Source organism: Nannobrachium achirus (assembly GCF_963921795.1).
Source record: "Nannobrachium achirus genome assembly, chromosome: 21".
Taxonomy (NCBI): Eukaryota; Metazoa; Chordata; class Actinopteri; order Myctophiformes; family Myctophidae; genus Nannobrachium; species Nannobrachium achirus.
Genome location: NC_137828.1, coordinates 46326915 through 46347781, shown reverse-complemented (window position 1 = coordinate 46347781; position 20867 = coordinate 46326915). Strand labels below are relative to the sequence as shown.

General features: G+C 42.0%; 2 protein-coding genes across 2 annotated transcripts; both read right to left on the bottom strand.

Moving 5' to 3' along the window:
• Positions 1 to 749: 749 nt before the first annotated feature.
• lrrc34 (leucine rich repeat containing 34) lies at positions 750 to 6037 on the bottom strand (the record flags this gene model as incomplete). The annotated part of the gene is made up of 8 exons (XM_080751801.1): positions 750 to 1010; positions 1456 to 1582; positions 2399 to 2554; positions 3798 to 3952; positions 4459 to 4554; positions 5090 to 5215; positions 5414 to 5500; positions 5936 to 6037. The coding sequence occupies 8 exons, from the start codon at positions 6035 to 6037 to the stop codon at positions 750 to 752; spliced, it is 1110 nt and encodes a 369-aa protein (XP_080607927.1).
• Positions 6038 to 10020: 3983 nt separating this feature from the next.
• On the bottom strand, positions 10021 to 20585 carry eci2 (enoyl-CoA delta isomerase 2). Its single transcript, XM_080751887.1, has 11 exons — positions 20455 to 20585; positions 18353 to 18414; positions 17731 to 17831; positions 15564 to 15662; positions 14468 to 14656; positions 14024 to 14093; positions 13576 to 13678; positions 12955 to 13075; positions 12669 to 12758; positions 12177 to 12320; positions 10021 to 11123 (listed from the first exon to the last, which is right to left on the bottom strand). The coding sequence occupies exons 1-11, from the start codon at positions 20508 to 20510 to the stop codon at positions 10968 to 10970; spliced, it is 1191 nt and encodes a 396-aa protein (XP_080608013.1). The 5' UTR covers positions 20511 to 20585; the 3' UTR covers positions 10021 to 10967.
• Between the last annotated feature and the right edge of the window lie 282 nt (positions 20586 to 20867).

Genomic DNA, 20867 nt, shown 5'->3' with positions numbered 1-20867 from the left:
TATGAAGGAACAACGAGGTGACAAAGTTTTCAGACGATTTAAAAGTTAAATATCTCAAACGTTACAAAATGTTTCAAAGTAAAAATAAAAAATAAAAAATCTGTAGCCTATTGGCCATCATTCCAGTCTTAGAATAATGGCCTATAGGCTACAAAGAGAAATGTTAATTATTTTCATTTTTACATGGTAATTATGTACCACGTGTTGCTAATTTTATTGCCCAATGACATGGGCCAAGTTTTTGTGGGACATTGATCTTGCTCCATTAGCATAAGACATCCAATGTACTACATTTCTGGTGTGAAATGGCACAACGTAGAACGTACCCCCACAAAAAGACCACCCCAAAAATCGGCGTGCACGCATATTTGCTCTTTTCTGGGGTTTGAGCACCTGCCCCCTCAGTGCTCTCTGCACGGCCCTGTCTGTTACCGTGTTATTAGTGTGGATGGCATATTTATCTTCAGCCAAGTGTTGACCTAGGCAGCGCTTGGTCTTACCTACATAAAAAAAAAATCATTAGGACAGGTACAGGTAAGAATTACATGGAAATAAAATAGTTGATCTTGTATAAGTCAGAAGTTTTGGTCTGAGAGACATTGGAGCAAAGAGGACAATGCATGATGCATGAATTTAACCCTTTGTTTGAGCCAAATCTGGGTTGAACGTGATTAGTGGAGCTGCCTCTGGTGTTGTAATTGTGGACGTCTTTGACGTTTTAGAAGTAGTTTGACAGGTACATGGGTATCTTAGTGGTGAAGCTTAGAGGTGCGTGCCGTGCTGGCATCTTCAGCGGCGGGGTCATTGGGTGGACGGCGGGACTCCACTGTGAGTGCCAGGGCAGCATTGGAGGCGGGGCATCCGTTCAGGCCGTAGCTGGGGGTCCAGTAGTAATGTCTCCTCAGGCCATGGAAGACCTCGGCCAGGTGCAGCCTCCCGTCCACCTCGTAGACGCTCACGTCCGTGTGCTCTGCAGCCAGCCGGCCCCCGGCCAGGAGCTCTCTGAAGGCCTGTGGAGGACAGGAAACTGAGCTTTTACGTTCTCTGCACCTTTTCCACATGCTGTAGTGTAGCTTCATGTTCAAGATGAACGTGTCTGTAACATCCCTGGCCAGATGGCCAAGCCATGGCGCGACCTCGCCCAGGTCGCTTTTCGCCATTAGGCGTCTTACTGGTAGTTAAAGTGCCGCTCCAAGTAAAATAGCAATGTAAATTGTAAAGAATATAAAACAGTAGTGGAACATCAACTGAAAATATAACTACATAGATGAAATCTCATGTGATAGATTACTGTAGTGATATGGGAGTAGCATAGACTAGCATACACGCAGATACCAGCGTTTAGGCAGTATTGGCAGCTTTTCTGATATTGGTGTCTACTGGTATATCGGAAACAACTCGAGTAACTATGAGGTATAAATGTACAGAATTGTGCGTGCGTGTGCGTTACATAACCTGACAGACCGGCTCCTCCAGGCGGTTTCCCCAGATATAGATGTGAGTCAGAGAGCTGCTGACCTTCATGGCCTGAGCCAATGTCACCAGACCTACACTTCCTATGTTGTTACTGGTGATAGACAGCCTGAGACAGACAGACAGACAGACAGACAGACAGACAGACAGACAGACAGACAGACAGACAGACAGACAGACAGACAGGATGTTGTTACTGGTGATGCACAGCATGGGTATACGTTCAGACAGTCAGAGACAGATGCATTGACCCCCATCCACTCCCATGTTAAGAGAATAACCTGGAAGAACGCCACTTTGTTGACACCCACACTGAATACAAAACACTGATGCTTACCTTCAAAGCAGCCAAAGGTACGGCTCCGGCCATACAGTACCTCCAGTAACCCCTACAACCCTATATTCCTATGCATTTGTTTTATTGTTGTTGATGTACTGACATATTATCTTGCTTATTACGGTATACTGATGTATTACCTGCTTACTGTAAGTCGCTTTGTATTTAGCGTCTGCTAAATGCCTAAATTGTAAATTGTAAATTGAGAGACAGACAGGATGTTGTTACTGGTGATAGAGTAGTCTTGCATGGCCAGGAAGACAATGAGTTTCATCCTGGCATTTGCCAAGGCGCCAAGGCAGAACTGCCACTCAAAGCCACGACTGGCCAATCACAGCGAGTCCTCGCCGGACATGCTTGCAGAGACTCTTGGGTAATGAAGTCAAAGACATTGGCTGCCATGTTATGTGTGTCCAACGTGGCAACAATAACCCTAAACTGCATAGTGCTGCTTTAAGAAGATTTGCTGAAAGTCCTAATGTAATTGTGTGTGTGTGTGTGTGTGTGTGTGTGTGTGTGTGCGCGTGTGTGCGTGCGTGCGTGCGTGCGTGCGTGCGTGTGCGTCTGTGTGAGCGTGTGTGTACTCACGCTTTCAGGCCGCAGGTCGGCCAAGAGATGGCCTCGCTCAGCCACACAGCTCCGTCGTCCTCTATACGATTGGACGACAGGTCGAGGATTTCCAGGACTGCGTTTTGCTTCAGTACCTCTGCGAGGCATCGCGCGCCGTCGCGAGTCACACGGTTACTGCAAGGAACGATGAGAACAAGAGAAAGATAAGGTGCGTTGTAGCAGTTTTCTTATTGGCATGGTTTTTACAGTATTTATATGTACTGTATATTTGTAAGGCTAAGATGGGGCCCAGGAATTAATGGAAGGTAGCAATTAAATGGTTACCTTGTCTTCTGTTAGGCATTAAGCATTAGCCTGTGTAATTACGATTTAGAAGTGTTCTCTAATATAACCACAAACCAGGGACGTGCTGGGCCCCTGATTCAGCCGGGGAAAAGGAGTTGGAGAGGCCCTCATTTCGCGCAGCACGTCGAGCGATACAAATAAGTGATTTAGCAATAAATCCCATCGCTCGCGGGCGGAGCTGCTGAGGACTCACGATGAAAAAAAAAAAAAAAAAAAAAACGTTTGTGGATATCATAACATCGGATTAACATGTTTGGATATCATAACATCGGATTAAAATGTTAAGACAGCTAGTCCGAAATTCCCCTTTAACTGTGGTTGAACCAGTGCAGTCCCAGGTAGTGCAGGCTCAGGCTGTGGTAAATTAACAGTTTAACAGTTATAGTGTGGTTGTACCAGCGCAGGCCCAAGGTTAGTTAACAGTTTAACAGTTATAGTGTGGTTGTACCAGCACAGGTCCAAGGTTAGTTAACAGTTTAACAGTTATAGTGTGGTTGTACCAGCACAGGTCCAAGGTTAGTTAACAGTTTAACAGTTATAGTGTGGTTGTACCAGCGCAGGCCCAAGGTTAGTTAACAGTTTAACAGTTATAGTGTGGTTGTACCAGCACAGGTCCAAGGTTAGTTAACAGTTTAACAGTTATAGTGTGGTTGTACCAGCACAGGTCCAAGGTTAGTTAACAGTTTAACAGTTATAGTGTGGTTGTACCAGCACATGTCCAAGGTTAGTTAACAGTTTAACAGTTATAGTGTGGTTGTACCAGCACAGGTCCAAGGTTAGTTAACAGTTTAACAGTTATAGTGTGGTTGTACCAGCACAGGCCCAGGGTTAGTTAACAGTTTAACAGTTATAGTGTGGTTGTACCAGCACAGGTCCAAGGTTAGTTAACAGTTTAACAGTTATAGTGTGGTTGTACCAGCACAGGTCCAAGGTTAGTTAACAGTTTAACAGTTATAGTGTGGTTGTACCAGCACAGGTCCAAGGTTAGTTAACAGTTTAACAGTTATAGTGTGGTTGTACCAGCACAGGTCCAAGGTAAATTAACAGTTTAACAGTTATAGTGTGGTTGTACCAGCGCAGGTCCAGGTAGCGTAGGCTGTGGTTGACTCTCAGGCCTTCACACAGCCTCTCCACACCGCTGTCCGTCATGCTCATCTTCCCCAGGTGGAGCTCCGTCAGAGTCTGGTTCAACACCAACATACCAGACATGTGCACCGTGCACTCCTCCTGACACACACACACACACACACACACACACACACACACACACACACACACACACACACACACACGCACACGCACACGCACACGCATACACGCACACACACAGTAAAGATGATGTTCTTTTTTACAAAGTTAACCAATAACCACCAAAAAATAGTCTTAAGGTTTTTGCACACTGCTATGTTTTTTGGTTGCGTTTTGTAAATCCAAAATCAGCTGAGGGGCCAAGGACCCCTCAGCTGAGAAAGAGAGAAAGCAGGGACCCAACTGGGAAAAAAAATTTACTCTAGTCCAAAAATATATAATACAGTCAAAATAATGGGCGACAGTGTGCAAATGTGATTGACATAATGTGAGGTAGATTTTCTTTTTCTCATGCTCTGAAATTCGCTCCGATATTCGGCCCAAAAAGAAAACGCAGCAGTGTGCAAGGACCTTTACTGTTGAAAATGTGTGTTTTTGTTATATGATGTCATTGTATAAATGTGTGCGTGCGTGCGTGCATGTACCTGGTGACTAAAGAGCAGAGGTCTACTGGTATTGACTGAGCGAAGACTCTTGTTATTGTTCAACACAATGGCAACTGCTATCACACTCTGAGTGTCCTACAGACACACACACACACGCACACACACACACGCACACACGCACGCACGCACACACACACACACACACACACACACACACACACACACACACACACACACACACACACACACACACACACACACAGACACACACACACACACACACACACACACACACACACACACACACACACAGAGAATACATTATAGATATACACATTTCCATTTAAATACTAATCTTGCTGTAGCAAATAATTGAATACTGTATATCTATCCCACATTTTTTGTAACCCATTTTTTCACCCAGTGTCAATTGTCTAATGTAATCCTGGGCGCTATACTCTCCCTCTGCCAACCTGGGGAGAGCAACAGACTGACCTCATGCTTCCCTCTGAGGAGTCCAAGCAACTTCATTCACTTTAATATTGCTGTATGTAAATGTATATTTGGTTGATTATTGTTGTATTGTAAATGAGGGCCTGCCCTCAATTGCACTCCTGAGTATATATAAAGGTGATGATGATGATGATGAGCAGTGATGTATTCATTTTACCAGGTCACAGTCGGAGAGGTCCAGCTCCTGCAGAGAGCTGTTCGTCTGCAACATGCTGGCAAAATGAAGGGCTGCCCTGGAGATCTTATTACCCGTCATCCTCAAGGAGAGGAGCACATGGTTATGCTGAGAGAGAGACAGAGAGAGAGAGAGAGAGAGAGAGAGAGAGAGAGAGAGAGAGAGAGAGAGAGAGAGAGAGAGGAGGGGGAGAGAGAGGGAGGAGAGGGGATCAGTGACAGAGAAAAAGGGAACAGGTCATGTAAACAAATGTATATGTAGGCCTATGTATGTATGCATGTATGCATAGGCCTATCTACTGTATACCTGCAGACTCTTGGCAAGGACTTCAGCTCCGCGGCTTTGTATGTTGTTGCACATCATGTCCAGGGAACGCAGAGCTGCATTCTCCCCCTGTGCAGAGCACAGAAAATAAAACCTCTACTGATGCACAGACTTCATCAGGACACGTCATCAGAGTTGTCTCCTGGAGACGGAGGGAATTCCACGGGTAATTCATTTCCCAGTGGATTCCTGGCGACTCGCGTCAGTGCAACCACACTTGCATTTTGTATGCATATGTCCGTCCATCCCTACAGTATGTATGTATGTCAATCCCGCAAAGCTGGGTATTGGCCCAGCTTCGTGGGGGGTTTATTGAATTTAACCTGTAAGAGGCGCCGCTCACTTTACACTGATACCGATATAGGCCAAGTCTTTATGTTAGTGTGGTAGAGTAAAATTAAATAACCAGGATTTTGTTAATTGGGCTATAGGCCACAGGCCCAGTATTCATAGAATATCGTCCCGGAATATATACATTTTGTTGTTGTTTTTGACCAACTTTACCTGCAATAAGTCAGCCAGATGTGTGGCTCCGTCATCTGTGATGTTGTTGTATCTGACATCAAGTCCTGTGTGGAAGAAATTCAACAGTGGATCCTTGTACATCTAGAGTAGACAATAGGCTAACCATCTGAGTGAGTGAATGACTATACCTGTTTATTGAGAATAATGTTACCTGTCACCCATGTGATATTTTGAAGACATCTGGACAAGGCACGGATATCACCGTCGTTTAACGTCTGAACTCGTCTCAGACGATCGTTTCCCGTCAGCTTTAAGTTGACGCCACGTCTGCAAAAAGCACCGGTATAACATTTTAAAAGCTACTGCAGAGTGCAGACTAAATAACATAATCGGCTAATTTTCCTACTTATATTGATCCATAATAAATTACTATTTTGCAGATGTTATTTTCAATCTGCTATTACTTGTTGTCACACACACATCCATGCCTTGGTTGTCCCACACGAGCCGCCACAGACAGTCTCGTAAATCATGTTTTGGGGTGAGTGTTCAATATAGGCCTATTAGCCTATATGTTATGTAGTCTGGAGTTGTCCTTTAAAGCTCAAAACCATATTGTTATTTTATTGTGGGCTCGCTGAAAGTGAGAAAACTATGTTATCTTCATTATTTATATATTAAGTTCTCCTCAAAAATGATGTACTTTATCAGTCAAGTTCTCCTCAAAAATGACATAACCTATTAGGTAACCTATTCTCCTCCACAGTACAGTCAAGTTCTCCTCTACAGTATAAAGGCAGTACAGTACAAAAGACAGTATAAAAGATGAGATGCAACCAAAGGGTAGATCTTTATGCCCATACATGGTGTTACATGCGAGCCCACACTGTTTCATAGGAACAGTATTTCTAGTTTTGTTTTATGTATTTCTTGAGTTGAAAACACGACACTTCCACGACACTTCCACTTCCTGTGGAAATAAGCTTAGTCTTTTCATGGATGTCCTTTTAGTAGACCTTGTACCAGTGAACTGTACCGTCATGAAACTGTACCTTTTCCTATGCAAACTTCTAATAAAGTCTTCAATCAATCAAAACACGTGTTTGTAAAAAAGTAATTTGAATGAAACGTACCCACCACAGTCCCTCGTCTCTTGCAAAACCTCTAGAATATAGGGATTAATTGGTATTCCAAGTTGTGCACAAACATCAGTGTACACCACGGAAATAGATTCACGACACATGACGGCTTCAAAATGATTGTTGTATGCCTACTGCACAGAAGATCGTTGACTGTCGTTATGGCAACGTGAGACAAACGTTAGAGTGAAATGTTCATTTGTGGCCAAAAGGTGTCACTGTTGTTTGTTCAGGTTAAAGGGATATTCCACTTTCAAAAAAGCTTTTGGTCATTTTATCGTCTACTCAGGCCTTTGAGAACACCCTGGACAGTTTTTTATTCGCTTGATTCAATATTTAGATATTTGATATTAATTTTATCAGAGGGCCCATTCCTATACAAACCCATTGTAACTTCAAACTCCATTTTAACTACTAGAAGCTGGCGTCTAGTCGGCGACCTGGCCAACTCGGGAACTATGTAAATAGGGAATGAATGCCCCGCCCTTTAATGCAAATCCCATTATACTGTTGTCATAGGACCCGTTTTGACCATCTGTGTCCATTTATGCCCATATATGGAGATATCTGTATCTGTCTGTCTGTCGGCGTCCATTTTATGTCCATATATGGAGATCACTGCAGATATAGTTCTGGGTCCATTTTATGCCCATATATGCCCATATATGGAGTTATCTGTCTATCTGCGTCCATTTTATGCCCATATATGGAGATCTCTGTATCTGTCTGTCTGTGTCCCTTTTATCCCCATTATGGAGATCTCTGTATCTGTCTGTGCCTCCGACTGTGTTGCAGACACATGTGCTGGTTCCCCCTTTAATGCAAACCCCATTATACCTGTTGTCATAGGACCCGTTTTGACCATCTGTTTGCCTGTGTCCATTTATGCCCATATATGGAGTATCTGTCTGTGCCTCCGACTGTGTTGCAGACACAGTGCCGGTTCCCCCTTTAATGCAAACCCCATTATACCTGTTGTCATAGGACCCGTTTTGACCATCTGTTTGCCTGTGTCCATTTATGCCCATATATGGAGATATCTGTATCTGTCTGTCTGCGTCCACTTTATGCCCATATATGGAGATCTTTGACCATCTGTTTGCCTGTGTCCATTTATGTCCATATATGGAGATATATGTATCTGTCTGTCTGCATCCATTTTATGCCCATATATGGAGATCTATGCAGACACAGTGCCAGTTCCGGAAAATGCTGATGTCAGACATCAGAATCCGAACCTGGGGTTTGCATTAAAGGGGGAACCGGCACTGTGTCTGCAACACAGTCGGAGGCACAGACAGATACAGAGATCTCCATAATGGGAATAAAGGGACACAGACAAACAGATGGAGGAGGAGACAAACTTAATGCAAACCCCATTATACCTGTTGTCATAGGACCCGTTTTGACCATCTGTTTGCCTGTGTCCATTTATGCCCATATATGGAGATATCTGTATCTGTCTGTCTGCGTCCACTTTATGCCCATATATGGAGATCTTTGACCATCTGTTTGCCTGTGTCCATTTATGCCCATATATGGAGATATCTGTATCTGTCTGTCTGCATCCATTTTATGCCCATATATATGGAGATCTATGCAGACACAGTGTCAGTTCCGGAAAATCCTGATGTCAGACATCAGAATCCGAACCTTTCGTGCTGGTTACAGAAAATCGTGTATCGGGTCGGGTCGAGGCCGAGCACTGCACTACCTGCTGTGGTGGGGAACGCGTGTGCCGAATTTGAAATAGGGAATGAATGCCCCACCCTTTAATGCAAACCCCATGAATGCCCCACCCTTTAATGCAAACCCCAATATACCTGTTGTCATAGGACCCGTTTTGACCATCTGTTTGCCTTTGTCCACTTATGCCCATATATGAAGATCTCTGGACACACAGTACCGGTTGCGGAAAACTCTGATGTCAGACATCAGCTCCGCATACAGGCATTCATTTTATTCCCATATATGGAGAACGCGCGTGCCGGTGGGACGAACGGTTCTCGAGATATGCGGATTACATACATACACACTCACAGAGATTTTTTGTTGACTCATGTGGCGTACGTGATGTCAGAGCCTTTTATGAGGTGATGTCACAAATCTCACAATGAGTCAGCGCTTGCACCGATTTCCGCCCCTGTATCTGCCCATATGCCCATATATGGAGATCTCTGTATCAGTCTGTGTCCCTTTTATGCCTATATACGGAGATATCTGTCTATATATGCCCATATACTGTATGGAGATCTCTGTATCTGCCCATATGCCCATATATGGAGTTCTCAGTCTTATGCCCATATACGGAGATATCTGTCGGTTCGAGGCAAGGCCCGGCACTGCAGTGATGTCACAATGAGTCAGCGCTTGCGCCCGGCACTGCAGTGATGTCACAATGACCGATTTTGCGCCGATTTCCTCCGGAACAGCCTGATGTCAACAATCAGCCCCGCATAAGGAGATTCCGAACGTTTCGCGCCGGTTAGGGAAAACCGCGCGTCGGGTCGGGTCGAGGCCCGGCACTGCACTCCGTGCCGCGGCGGGGAGCGCGCGTGCCGAATCTGAAGCCGGTGGGACGAACGGTTCTCGAGATACGCGGATTACAAACACACACGCAGAGACTTCTCGCATTTATAGATAGATGTTAGATTCATCAAAAAACACCTGTCCTTTTTTCTGGTGACTCTGTCCCCCTGAGCTGGCCATGTTTTTCCGATAACTTTTTAAATGTATTATTGTATTACATTTTTTCCATTTTCCCCCAAATGTATTAAAAATAAATTAAAAACGTTATCGGAAAAAACACAGCCAGCTCACATATTAGGAGGACAGTATGAGTCACCAGATGACCAGTATGATTTCAGAGATGGCAGTAGAAGTCATGAAATACATGGGACTAATGCAATACTGCACCAGTTCAAAGAGACCAGACTCACATGCTGAGTTTAAACACTTCATCTTCATATGTCTGTATTCACAACATTTTTTACAGTACATGGAATCATGTCCTTCAAATGCCTCTCCACAACACTGTGTTGTTTATGTACAGTAATATATCTCCACAGAGGGTTCTGTGTGTATGTTTAAACTATACAGTTCTTTTGTTCAAATCTTTTACAAACACAGGCACATAGCAACTGTTTAAAAACACCCTAATCCAAAGAAAAGGCAAGTTTGTCAAAGTGATCAAGCTTCATATTTAAACCATGCACAGGTTGTATCAAAACCCATTCCATTCTGAGAGGTTAAACCCATCAAACACTCAGAGTTCATTTATAAACTTGGCATCCCTACAAAGTGTTTTAATACAGGTGAGCAAAAAGACACATTTCCTTTTATCTTCTGTTCCCAAGAGGTATTTATTCAAAGTCCCACTCCATGACCATTGCTAGATAACCCATGTGCATAAATACCATAGATACCGACAGTCTCATGTTAGCTCATGTTTATTAGAAAATGGAACAGGGTTGTTTAGTCTTAAGCCCTGTACACAGGGACCACTGGTACTGCTGGTTTTCCGTACTACCAGGTGTTTACTTACAACATTCAGTCTAACTAGTGCTTGGTTAGTCATAGAAACCAGCAGTACCAGGTGTCACGAAGGCACGTAAATAAACACTTTTACACACACACACACACACACACACACACACACACACACACACACACACACACACACACACACACACACACACACACACACACACACACACACACACACACACACACACACACACACACACACACACACACACACACACACACACACACACACACAACTCAGGTTCTGAGTATGAGACAAAAGAACACACCATCAAATTCCATCAGAACAGTATCAAATGGACTTATTTGAATTAAACATTCTACTAGTTCATTGTGAATCTACAGTACAAGTGATGTTAGGTTACATTAATTTAAGAACTAGACTTCTAGAGTTTGGCCTTGGTCTGGAAGAAGCTCATGACTGCTTCCATGCACTCGTCTGACAACCACCTCTCCACCAGACGCTCCACCTCTGCATCGTTCACCGCGTGGAGACGCTCCTTCTCCACCCCACGAATCAACTGTTTGGAGAGAGCCAGAGACTGATGGACACATGAGAGAGAGGGAGTGGAGAGGTGAGGATAGAGGAAGATAGGGGAAGATGGAGGGAGAGAGAAAGATATTTTTAGCTGCACATCAACATAAAATGGTACAGCAGAGTTTTGAGTGCAGTTCTTCCATCTCATGACCTCTCCATCCATCTCTGAGTTTAGATTGGATTGTGTCCATCAAACCAAAGTAAAATTCTCATTAGCTTCCCGGGACAATAGCCATTTCTGAGTTTTAAGTGGACTTAGTTCTTCATACCCAAGAAATATTCTCCATCGTCATCCACTTGTACTGTAGCTAGCTTTTAGAAAGTCGAATGTTTTAATTATAAGTGGATTTTGTCCGTCACTCCATCCATTAGACGTGTGTCATTTCATCCCGGCTGAATGCTGCTCTAACTTTCAACTAATGGTTCATGAAACATCATAAGTGCTTGTGCCCTTATCATAGAGGTATATATATAAAAATAAACAGAAAACGTTTAATTTATATGAACGTGGAAACAGTTGCACCATGCCGGCCTGGCTACACTGCATTTCTCACAAAGACTCTCCTCCCTGGGACCTGTGCACAGAACACCTAATTGACAAGTTGAGATTTCAAGGTTCATTTCAAAACATTGTTGTAGAATAACGTTTTTTTTTCCTCCTTCAGAAAAATGCTTCATTTTTAAAAGTGATTATAATACAAGGTATGTACAATTACTGTATAATAAACTATGATCTTTCGCAAAAAAGGTTGGCGAGTGCACAGTAATTATGAAATACTACATTTAAATTAAATGCCTTATAATGTTATGATTTTGGTATTAAACATTATTAGTACTTATAAATATAATTATACAGTGTAAATTATAATGCAGTATGTTAAAAAAACAGGCTTCAAAGAATGCTATACTATGAATGCAAAGTACATTCAGTATCTCTCTCTGTGTGTGTGTGTGTGTGTGTGTGTGTGTGTGTGTGTGTGTGTGTGTGTGTGTGTGTGTGTGTGTGTGTGTGTGTGTGTGTGTGTGTGTGCATGTGCATGTGCATGTGCGTACATACATTACGTGGTAGTTTGGCGTAGGCCCTCAGTCTGGTCCACACCTCTGTTTGGAAGGAACTTTCGGGAAACACCTCAGTGACCAGACCTTGCTCACAGGCCTGCACTGCCGTTAACTTCTTATTAAACAATAACATCTCACTGGCCTAGATAGAACGAGAGCGAGAGACAGAGAGAGCCTGATGAAAATCCTACATGACTGCACAGGGCAGTAAATGTTTTGCTATAAACCATTTAGTTCTGGAGTTTGGTATGGCTGAACTCTTGAATTTGCAATGAGGCACTCCAACTCCTTGCACTGTCAGACACACTGGGGTGATGTCTTAATAAAATGGGTCATTATGTTGTAAGCATTGTGCTACCATAATCCATGCGTGTTGCACAGTGCACAGAGACAGTTTTATCCACCACTTTCTTTTGTCAATTTCATAACACTAAATCTGTAAAGCCTGACTATAGTGTGTGTGTGTGTGTGTGTGTGTGTGTGTGTGTACCTTCGCGATGCCCATCATCTTGGGGAAGGTGTAGGAAGAACAACCTTCAGGACTCTGACCCAACTGACTGAACGGAGTATGAAATGTAGCCTAGAGAGAGAGAAAGAGACAGAGAGAGAGAGAGAGCGAGAGAGAGACAAAGAGAGAGCAAAGAGTTATTCCCTGATTATAATTTATTTACATACAGTATGTATGTATGTTATATGTTGTCTCAATGTATTACTACTGCTTTAACAAAAAGCTTTTACCCTCTCAGTGTAGTGTATGTGTGCGTGCGCGTGTGTACCTTCTCAGTAGCGTAGACGATGTCAAACAGACCCAATATAGTGACAGACACTCCTACAGCAGGCCCATTCACCACCGCTATCAATGGCTTAGGAAAGTCTATGTAGGCCTTCACATACTCCCTACACACACACACACACACACACACACACACACACACACACACACACACACACACACACACACACACACACACACACACACACACACACACACACACACACACACACACACACACACACACACACACACACAAGACAATGCGGGAGTTTATTCCCATTACAATGTGCTAGCCTAGACTCCTGGGAGATGGAATGCCACACCTACTATCACTGGGATCGAATCCATCACATTGTGGTTATAGGGCGAAAGCTCTACCGACTGAGCTACCCGGACACCAAAGTGCCACATCTAAATGCTGTTGGCTGTTTAGTACTCATAAAAGAGACACTTTTCGGTATTAAATGACGTTACACAATCAACCATCAAAATAAAGGCGCAACCTAATTAAACTTGCTCTTCTAATGAAACGTTTTACTTCCTGTGGTCAGGTAGGACACCTACTGGTTGGCAAGAGGTATTGCATGACTCAAATGGAAAAGATCAAACTGATCAATCTGACCTGAGCAGCTCTCCTCCGTCTTTAGCCATCTGTTGGATTCCTCCTTCAGGGATCTTGGTGAAGTTGGTCAAGTCATTTCCACTGCAGTAGAAGTCTCCGGCACCTACAGTGTGTGTGTGTGTGTGTGTGTGTGTGTGTGTGTGTGTGTGTGTGTAGGAAATAGGACAAAGGGTCATTATTGAAAAATCAGTTTGAAAATCATCCACACCATTGTTCCCTAAACAATGGGTTGAGGAACCATTTGTATTGCCTATTTTGTTAAATAACAACTGGAAGAGTTTTTTGGAGAAAAAATAACAACAAAAAAGGTAAGAAAGCCATTAAGACTGGAATTCTCCTACAACATAGTAATATTTATTATGCCTTCAGAAGGGAATTTAAATCAATCCGGACGAGTGAGTGAGTGAGTGAGCGAGCGAGCGTGCATGTGTGTGAGAGAGAGATGTACCTGTGAAGACTGTGATAACAGAGTCATCTTTCGCTGCCTGCTCCAGAGCTCTGATGATCTCATGGTACATCTGGGGAAGAGGAGAGCAACATGAGTTTGATTTGATTTACCTGCTCGCAGTCGCAACCATCATACATTAGCAAATTGCCCGATTATGATTGCTAATAGTAATGATAATCAGGCGATCTACAAGTATATTTTCAGTGCATTACACCTGAACACAACTCCGTATGAATCAGGCATAACTCCAACTCCTAGGCCTAATCCTAAACTCTAAATGTCAAACCTAATCCTAACACAACCTAATTGTAAACTCCCCAAATATATATATATCATTTTTAAACCATTTATCTTCCAGGAAAATGGTCCTCACAATTATTTCTCAAATGTAATATTGTACGGATATTTGATCGTCACATTGTATTGTAACACAAGTACACACACCTCTGTTGTGATGGCGTTTTTCTTGGCCGGACGGTTGAGTTTGATGGTGGTGATGTCATCCTCGGTGGTGACCAATAGCGTCTCGTACACCGCTGCGCTCCCAGCAGGCTGTGCGGCTACTTGGGCGGAGCCTCCTTCTGCCATCACCAGGGAGCCAATCAGGTCGCAGTACTTCTGCCTGGCATCTTCCTGATAGGCCAAAAAAGGAGACCTTTGTATTTTATATCCAATATAGTTTATACATTTCAAATGTACAGTATATATTTAATTACATAGAATATATTTGATTGTTTAATTATTTCCAATTAATAAAAAGTAAAGGAATTTCATAATTCATTAGTAGATAATATATACATTTAAGAAACCACTGTTTAAATTCTACATAGTGGAACATTATTGTCATTATTGTTGTTGTTGTCTGCAAAAGTAGTCCACCCCTTTCACTTTGGCAAACCTCATTTAAATTGAGAACACAAGGTACCCTTCAGAAGCACCCTATTTAGTTGACTTGTCAATAGTGTACAATCAGAAGGAACAATCTAAATTAGTTAGACCTTCAGTTAATGGAAAACCTGAGGCAAAGTCTCAATCATATGACCAGAACAATCCATTCTCTACTCATATACTCCCCACCCTTTTTAATGGGTGTTAAGATTACATTTACAGTATTTTCTGGACTATAAGGCGCACCTGACTATAAGGCGCACTGTCAATGAATGGTCTATTTTCAAACTGTTTTCATATATAAGGCGCACCTGACTATAAGGCGCACATAATAGACGCTACCGTTGCGTTATGCATCTAATAGATGGAGCTGTGCTAAAGGGAATGTCAATGTCAACGAATGATCCATATATAAGGCGCACTGGACTATAAGGCGCACTGTAGTTTTTTGAGAAAATGAAAGGCTTTTAAGTGCGCCTTATAGTCCGGAAAATACGGTACTTAAAAAGTATCTAAAAACGCCCCTGGTGGGTGCTTCTAATACAGCACCTGGGGAGCAGTGGTTACTGGCTCTATAGCTACATAAACATTATAGATCATAGTAGGACATCACAAGAATAAAGAACCTATAATTAAACTACACATTTACTACCTGTGATATGGAGCCCAGCGATTTCCATGCGTCCCATTTAGCCTTGTTGATGAAGTCCAACATCCCTGGTTTAGGAGTGTTACAAGGTCCTTGTGTAGCCTGGTGAAGTACACACGGTAGATGGATAACGCATTAAACACAGACACAGACACGTTCACACTCTCTCACATTAACCAATGCTCTCTCCACCTTACACAGGACCCACAATTAACTTGCTCACAAAATTACTTTCTCTCTCTCTTGAAGGAGAACTTGGATCACACACATCGACTGGTGGGTGCTGGGTTAAAGATGTTCAAGGCGAGGATAGGCACGCACACCAGAGGAGGTACAAAAACAGCTTTAATTGGCTGACAACATTTCGATCCTGTTGTGGATCTTCAGCAGTCATGTCGACATCATGACCTGATCATGGTCCACTCCACAACAGGAACGAAACCCTATCTGGTCAGAAAGGATTTATGCTAATGAATTGTAGTTGAATTGTCGCATTGTAGTTGGACATTCCATCTAAATATATTCTTCTCCGTTCTCTTAGTTCAGTGATGTTACTAGGTTTTCAATGTAATGGGTCCCGGGACCCACAGGTGGTCATTCAAATGGGTCCCAGAAAAGTTTTATGAGTCCTCAATACAATGTTTCCGAGCACTGTGAGCTTGTACATCGGCTATTTTCAAAATGTTTGCCTATTTCTTATATTTATTTTAAAATTTGGCTAATGTTTGAACTTAGAACTACTAAAACTACTAAAACATGTGCCCCTAATGAATTCGGGCGCGCAAAATGGCGTCGGACGTCGGTGGAATCAAAACATTTACGTTTCTATCGCCTGTTTAAGACTTTCTACGTGGATTTTATTTGTGTTAACGTAGGGTAAAGTAGGATGCTTTCACCCATGAACAATGGTGGTGTCTGGAATTTTAAAATGTTTTTCTTTTACCGCGACCCGCTAAATTATTTTAACATGGACTCCAATGGAGGCGCATCCCCGGGACCCCAGGACCATGACAAGAATGAGTCCCTGGGCGACTTGAATGAGTTTTTGATGCGGGATGCGCACGTAATGACATCACTGTTAGTTATGCCAATATTTCTCTTTGAAAGAATGTTGTTCATTGAACAATGCAACTCTGGATGCATGCAGCCTCTCTGTGTGACACACACTCTATCTCACTACCCAAGCTCTTGTGTAGTGTACATCCTTTACACAGCAATGTACAGTTATTCCAGTGGAAAAATCGAATTAAAACGTACCATACTTCCTCAAAATGCTATTATGGTGTTAGTCACATATGCATGTATATTCACGTATTAAGTTTATAGTACTATGGACGCAAATTACAAAATCGTCACAACGCCAACACTTGTGGCAAGTTAAATTTTTTGTAGTTTAAAATGTCTTCAGAGGCATCAGACTTCAATAACAATGATGGAATCAGATTCAGAAACACATAATATATATATATTTTAAAACAAAAACAACTGTTATGAGAATGAAAAAATGAACCATCATGCTTTGTCTTTTTTTTTAATAAAATGCATGACGCTATAATATAGCGTCATGCATTTTATAAAAAATGCATGACGCATAATTAATAATAATATGCAGCAACAATAAACAGAGGCTCCACTCTCTGCTTTTTTTTCGTGTATAGCATTTTGAACTGCCTTGTTGTTTTGCTTTTGAGAAACCCTAGTGTAGACACACACAGCGTGGTTTGCAGCCGTTGCCAGCTGACAGTAGCGATGGGATGATAGTTTTTATCATGATAAAAGTTTTTATCATGATAAAAGAAGCTCACAATAATCGTATCGTGGAGATTTATATTTATCGTGAAATTATCCTCATTCATGCACCGGGATCAATTCACCTTATATTTGCCGAGCTGCACATCCGGTAGCATTTAAACCCTCTATAATTGTTCAAACGGACCTGGAAATAACGTACTTGATACAGTATTTTTTTTTTAACTCTCTACCAAATTTCTTTGCCAAAAGATAGCCAGTCTATAAGCTCAAACGCGATGCATTGTGGGCTAGTAGATCTGACCCAGAATAATGGATGTTGGGAATATTTTGTTTATCGCTATAACATCGTAAATCGCAATTTCTTTGGGCACAATAATCGTGGATCTGTGGTCATGAGATTTTCCCTAGCTGTCTGTACCTGTTTGAAGAGGGCGTAGATCTGGAGTTTAGCCTCGTTTCCAGGGTCTTTCTTCAGGGTACCCATTTGACTCTTAGCATTGTTGAACTCCTCCACCGTAGCTAAAACACAGGAGAAGGTAACACTATTTGTAGTATTCCGTTACAGTGGAGATTCTGTGCAGGTGACAAGAGTTGTAGCAAATAAAAGGAACAAAACACAATCTTATCAACACTGAGCTTTAAAGGGATATTTCACTTTAAAAAAAACTTTGTGTAATTTTATCGTCTAATCAGGCTCTTGGGAACACCCAGGACAGTTTTGAATTTTTTCATTCTGTATTTAGATATTTGATATTCATTTCCCCCCTTCCAAGACCTTCCTATACAAACCCATTGTAACTTCAAACTCCATTTTAACCATGATAGATTCAATGAAAACAACAGTCCTTTTTTTCTGGTGACTCCTGACACCTTCTGAATGGTCCTGGAAGAGGGGAAATTCATTATCAAATATCTAAATACCGAATGAAGAAATTCAAAAACTGTCCAGGATGTTCTCAAGAGCCTGATTAGACGATAAAATGACCAAAAGTTTTTTATTAAAAGTGAAATACCCCTTTAACAGAAAACATCCTACAAACCCATCATAGGAGAGCCACTGGTGTGGAACTTCAGACTGGGAATGACTGATGGATGGACTGCCCTGAAAGGGAGGGGTGAGGGGGTGTAGGAAGGGAGAACATAATGTTTTACACATTATATTGTTATTGATTTTTACAGTCAGAGCAGGTTTCCATGTAGTATTGCGATATACAGTATCTGTATTAGGGCTGCACAATTAATCGTTTTTAAACCGAAATCGCGATTTGGAACCACGCAATTAGCAAATCGCAAAGGTGCATAATAATCGCAAAAGTCATTTCTGTGTGACGGTGGCTCCCCTCCTCTGTCCCCTGCACACATGTGAAACGTATGGTGTGTCTTAGGGTGCATTTTGTTTTTTGCCTTGATGACAGCAAGGCAGCGACATACGGTACTTTCATCCTTGACAATAATGAGAGGCAGACAATACCATTACTGAGATCTTTCTGACTATAAAAATGTTTTATATTGCTAATAAGCAAAATACAAGGGAATCTTTTGAAAATATAACTGAACTGAATCAAACCATTTGCATGATTGCCAATGTGCCTAGTTATTAATTCAATTTATTTTTAAACGTATTACTCGTATAAATATCCAACAGAAGCTTCGGAAGCTTGACTTAAGGTAGTGAAGTGATTTTATTTCTGTTAAAATAATTTATTACATCAACCTTTTAACAAAAAACTAACAAACTATCACTTATCCGACCTTAACATAAATATAGAAATATCACGAATAAAATCGCAATTAGATATTTTCCCAAAATCGTGCAGCCCTAATCTGTATCTGCATTCACGTACTTAACTCCACATTGTGTGTGTGTGTGTATTGTTTATAGTTGTGTTTTTTAATCACCAACTTGGAAAAAAAAAAAAAAAATCAGATCAGATCAGATCTATCCTATCAAAATTGAATGTATCTAATGCATGAGCAGTTACAGGTGAAGCTGTCAACGTGTGCCGTCTGTCAATATTTTCGCGCGCGCGCGCGCACACACACACACACACACACACACACACACACACACACACACACACACACACACACACACACACACACACACACACACACACACACACACACACACACACACACACACACACACACACACACACACACCCCTTAACCTCTCTCTTAACCTCGGTTCTATTGTGAAAATAGCAGATCTACACTGCGTTGCAAGGCGTTGTGAGCAGGACAGGTAGATCTGCTATTTTCACAATTTCTGCCTCTAATATTTGACAATTTGACCAATGTTATTGGAGAGCTATTAGAATGTCCTTAAATTGTCACTTTAAACCCTCTCTATACGCTTAAACTTTATGTTGGTTTGTTTACTGTTGAGTGAGAAAACAATGTTAACTTGCACATGATGAAGTTAATCATCTGAAGACCCCCCAAAATAATTTGGGGACCCCTCTGAGGGTCCCGACCCACAGGTTGAGAACCACTGGCTTGAAATCAGAAGGTCACCATATTTAACAACACAAATCTTTATATGGGGTTGCTGCCTTGCTGGGGGTCCGCAGCTAAACACACGTTCATTTGGGGGTCCTTGACATGAGGGCGTTTTGAGAACCACTGGTTTATAATATATATCACCATTCATCTCTCTCTCTCTGTGCACTCTGGCTTCCATAAAAAGGAATCTAGAGCAAAGTTCACACAAGTTATCCGCCTTAAGAGGGTCTAGCTTGCTAGAAAAAAAGGAAGAAAAATAGCAGATCTCTAAGCTATAGCTTGTACAAGCTATAGCTTATAGATCTGCTCTTTTTCTTTTTCTTTCTTTTCACAAGACTTGTAGATCTGTAATGTTGTATAAATTAAGTTTCTATGATTCGACCTGAGATTGCAGTTGTTTGTTAGTATGCTAGATAGCATGCTGGCTATCTACAAATAACACAGTACATTGTTGTCGTTATAGTATAGTTATCAGATTAGTTGTAGTTAACAGAGCTGCTAGTTACGTAGACTAGTGACTAGTCATGAGAACTTGATGACAACTGACGTTCATTGTCTAGTTTAGGAGTTATTTTACATTTGACCTACAGACAAATTAAAAGCAGCTCAATGTTTGTTTGTTTGTTTGTTTTCTTACCTTGCTAACCTGACAACTCTCCACGCCGCAAACCAACTGGAAACAACGGCAGCCATTTAAACATGAAATTATGGTTCAAAGTACAACAACAATACAGCAGAGCTAATGAAGAGTTAACTGGTCTGACCACAGGTCACTGCTATTCTGCTACTCCATGATGATCTACACCTAAGCTGCGTCAAGTCACTGCAAGTACACACCGTACTACCGGTAAAACTAACTAGGGTTTCAAAATAAGATCCTTTTCATTATCAAGGTCCATTGTTTATGCCACGGGCACGGCCCACGAGAGGCCACGACCACCCGAGCACCATGAATGACCCAAAGCTTAAACAGATGGCGCGACCTCCTCGCCTCGTTTCCCATATAGGCTATGGAGATATGGAGATCCCAAATCCCTCATCACTGGCCAG

Excerpts from the sequence above, each read along its gene's own strand:
- eci2 (XM_080751887.1), bottom strand. The coding sequence starts at position 20,510 with ATGGCTGCCGTTGTTTCCAGTTGGTTTGCGGCGTGGAGAGTTGTCAGG. Across the intron at positions 14,657-15,563 it reads CGCTGGGCTCCATATCACAG|GAAGATGCCAGGCAGAAGTA; the intron begins GTAGTAAATGTG and ends TTGGCCTATCAG. Across the intron at positions 12,321-12,668 it reads AGATGATGGGCATCGCGAAG|GCCAGTGAGATGTTATTGTT; the intron begins GTACACACACAC and ends CGTTCTATCTAG.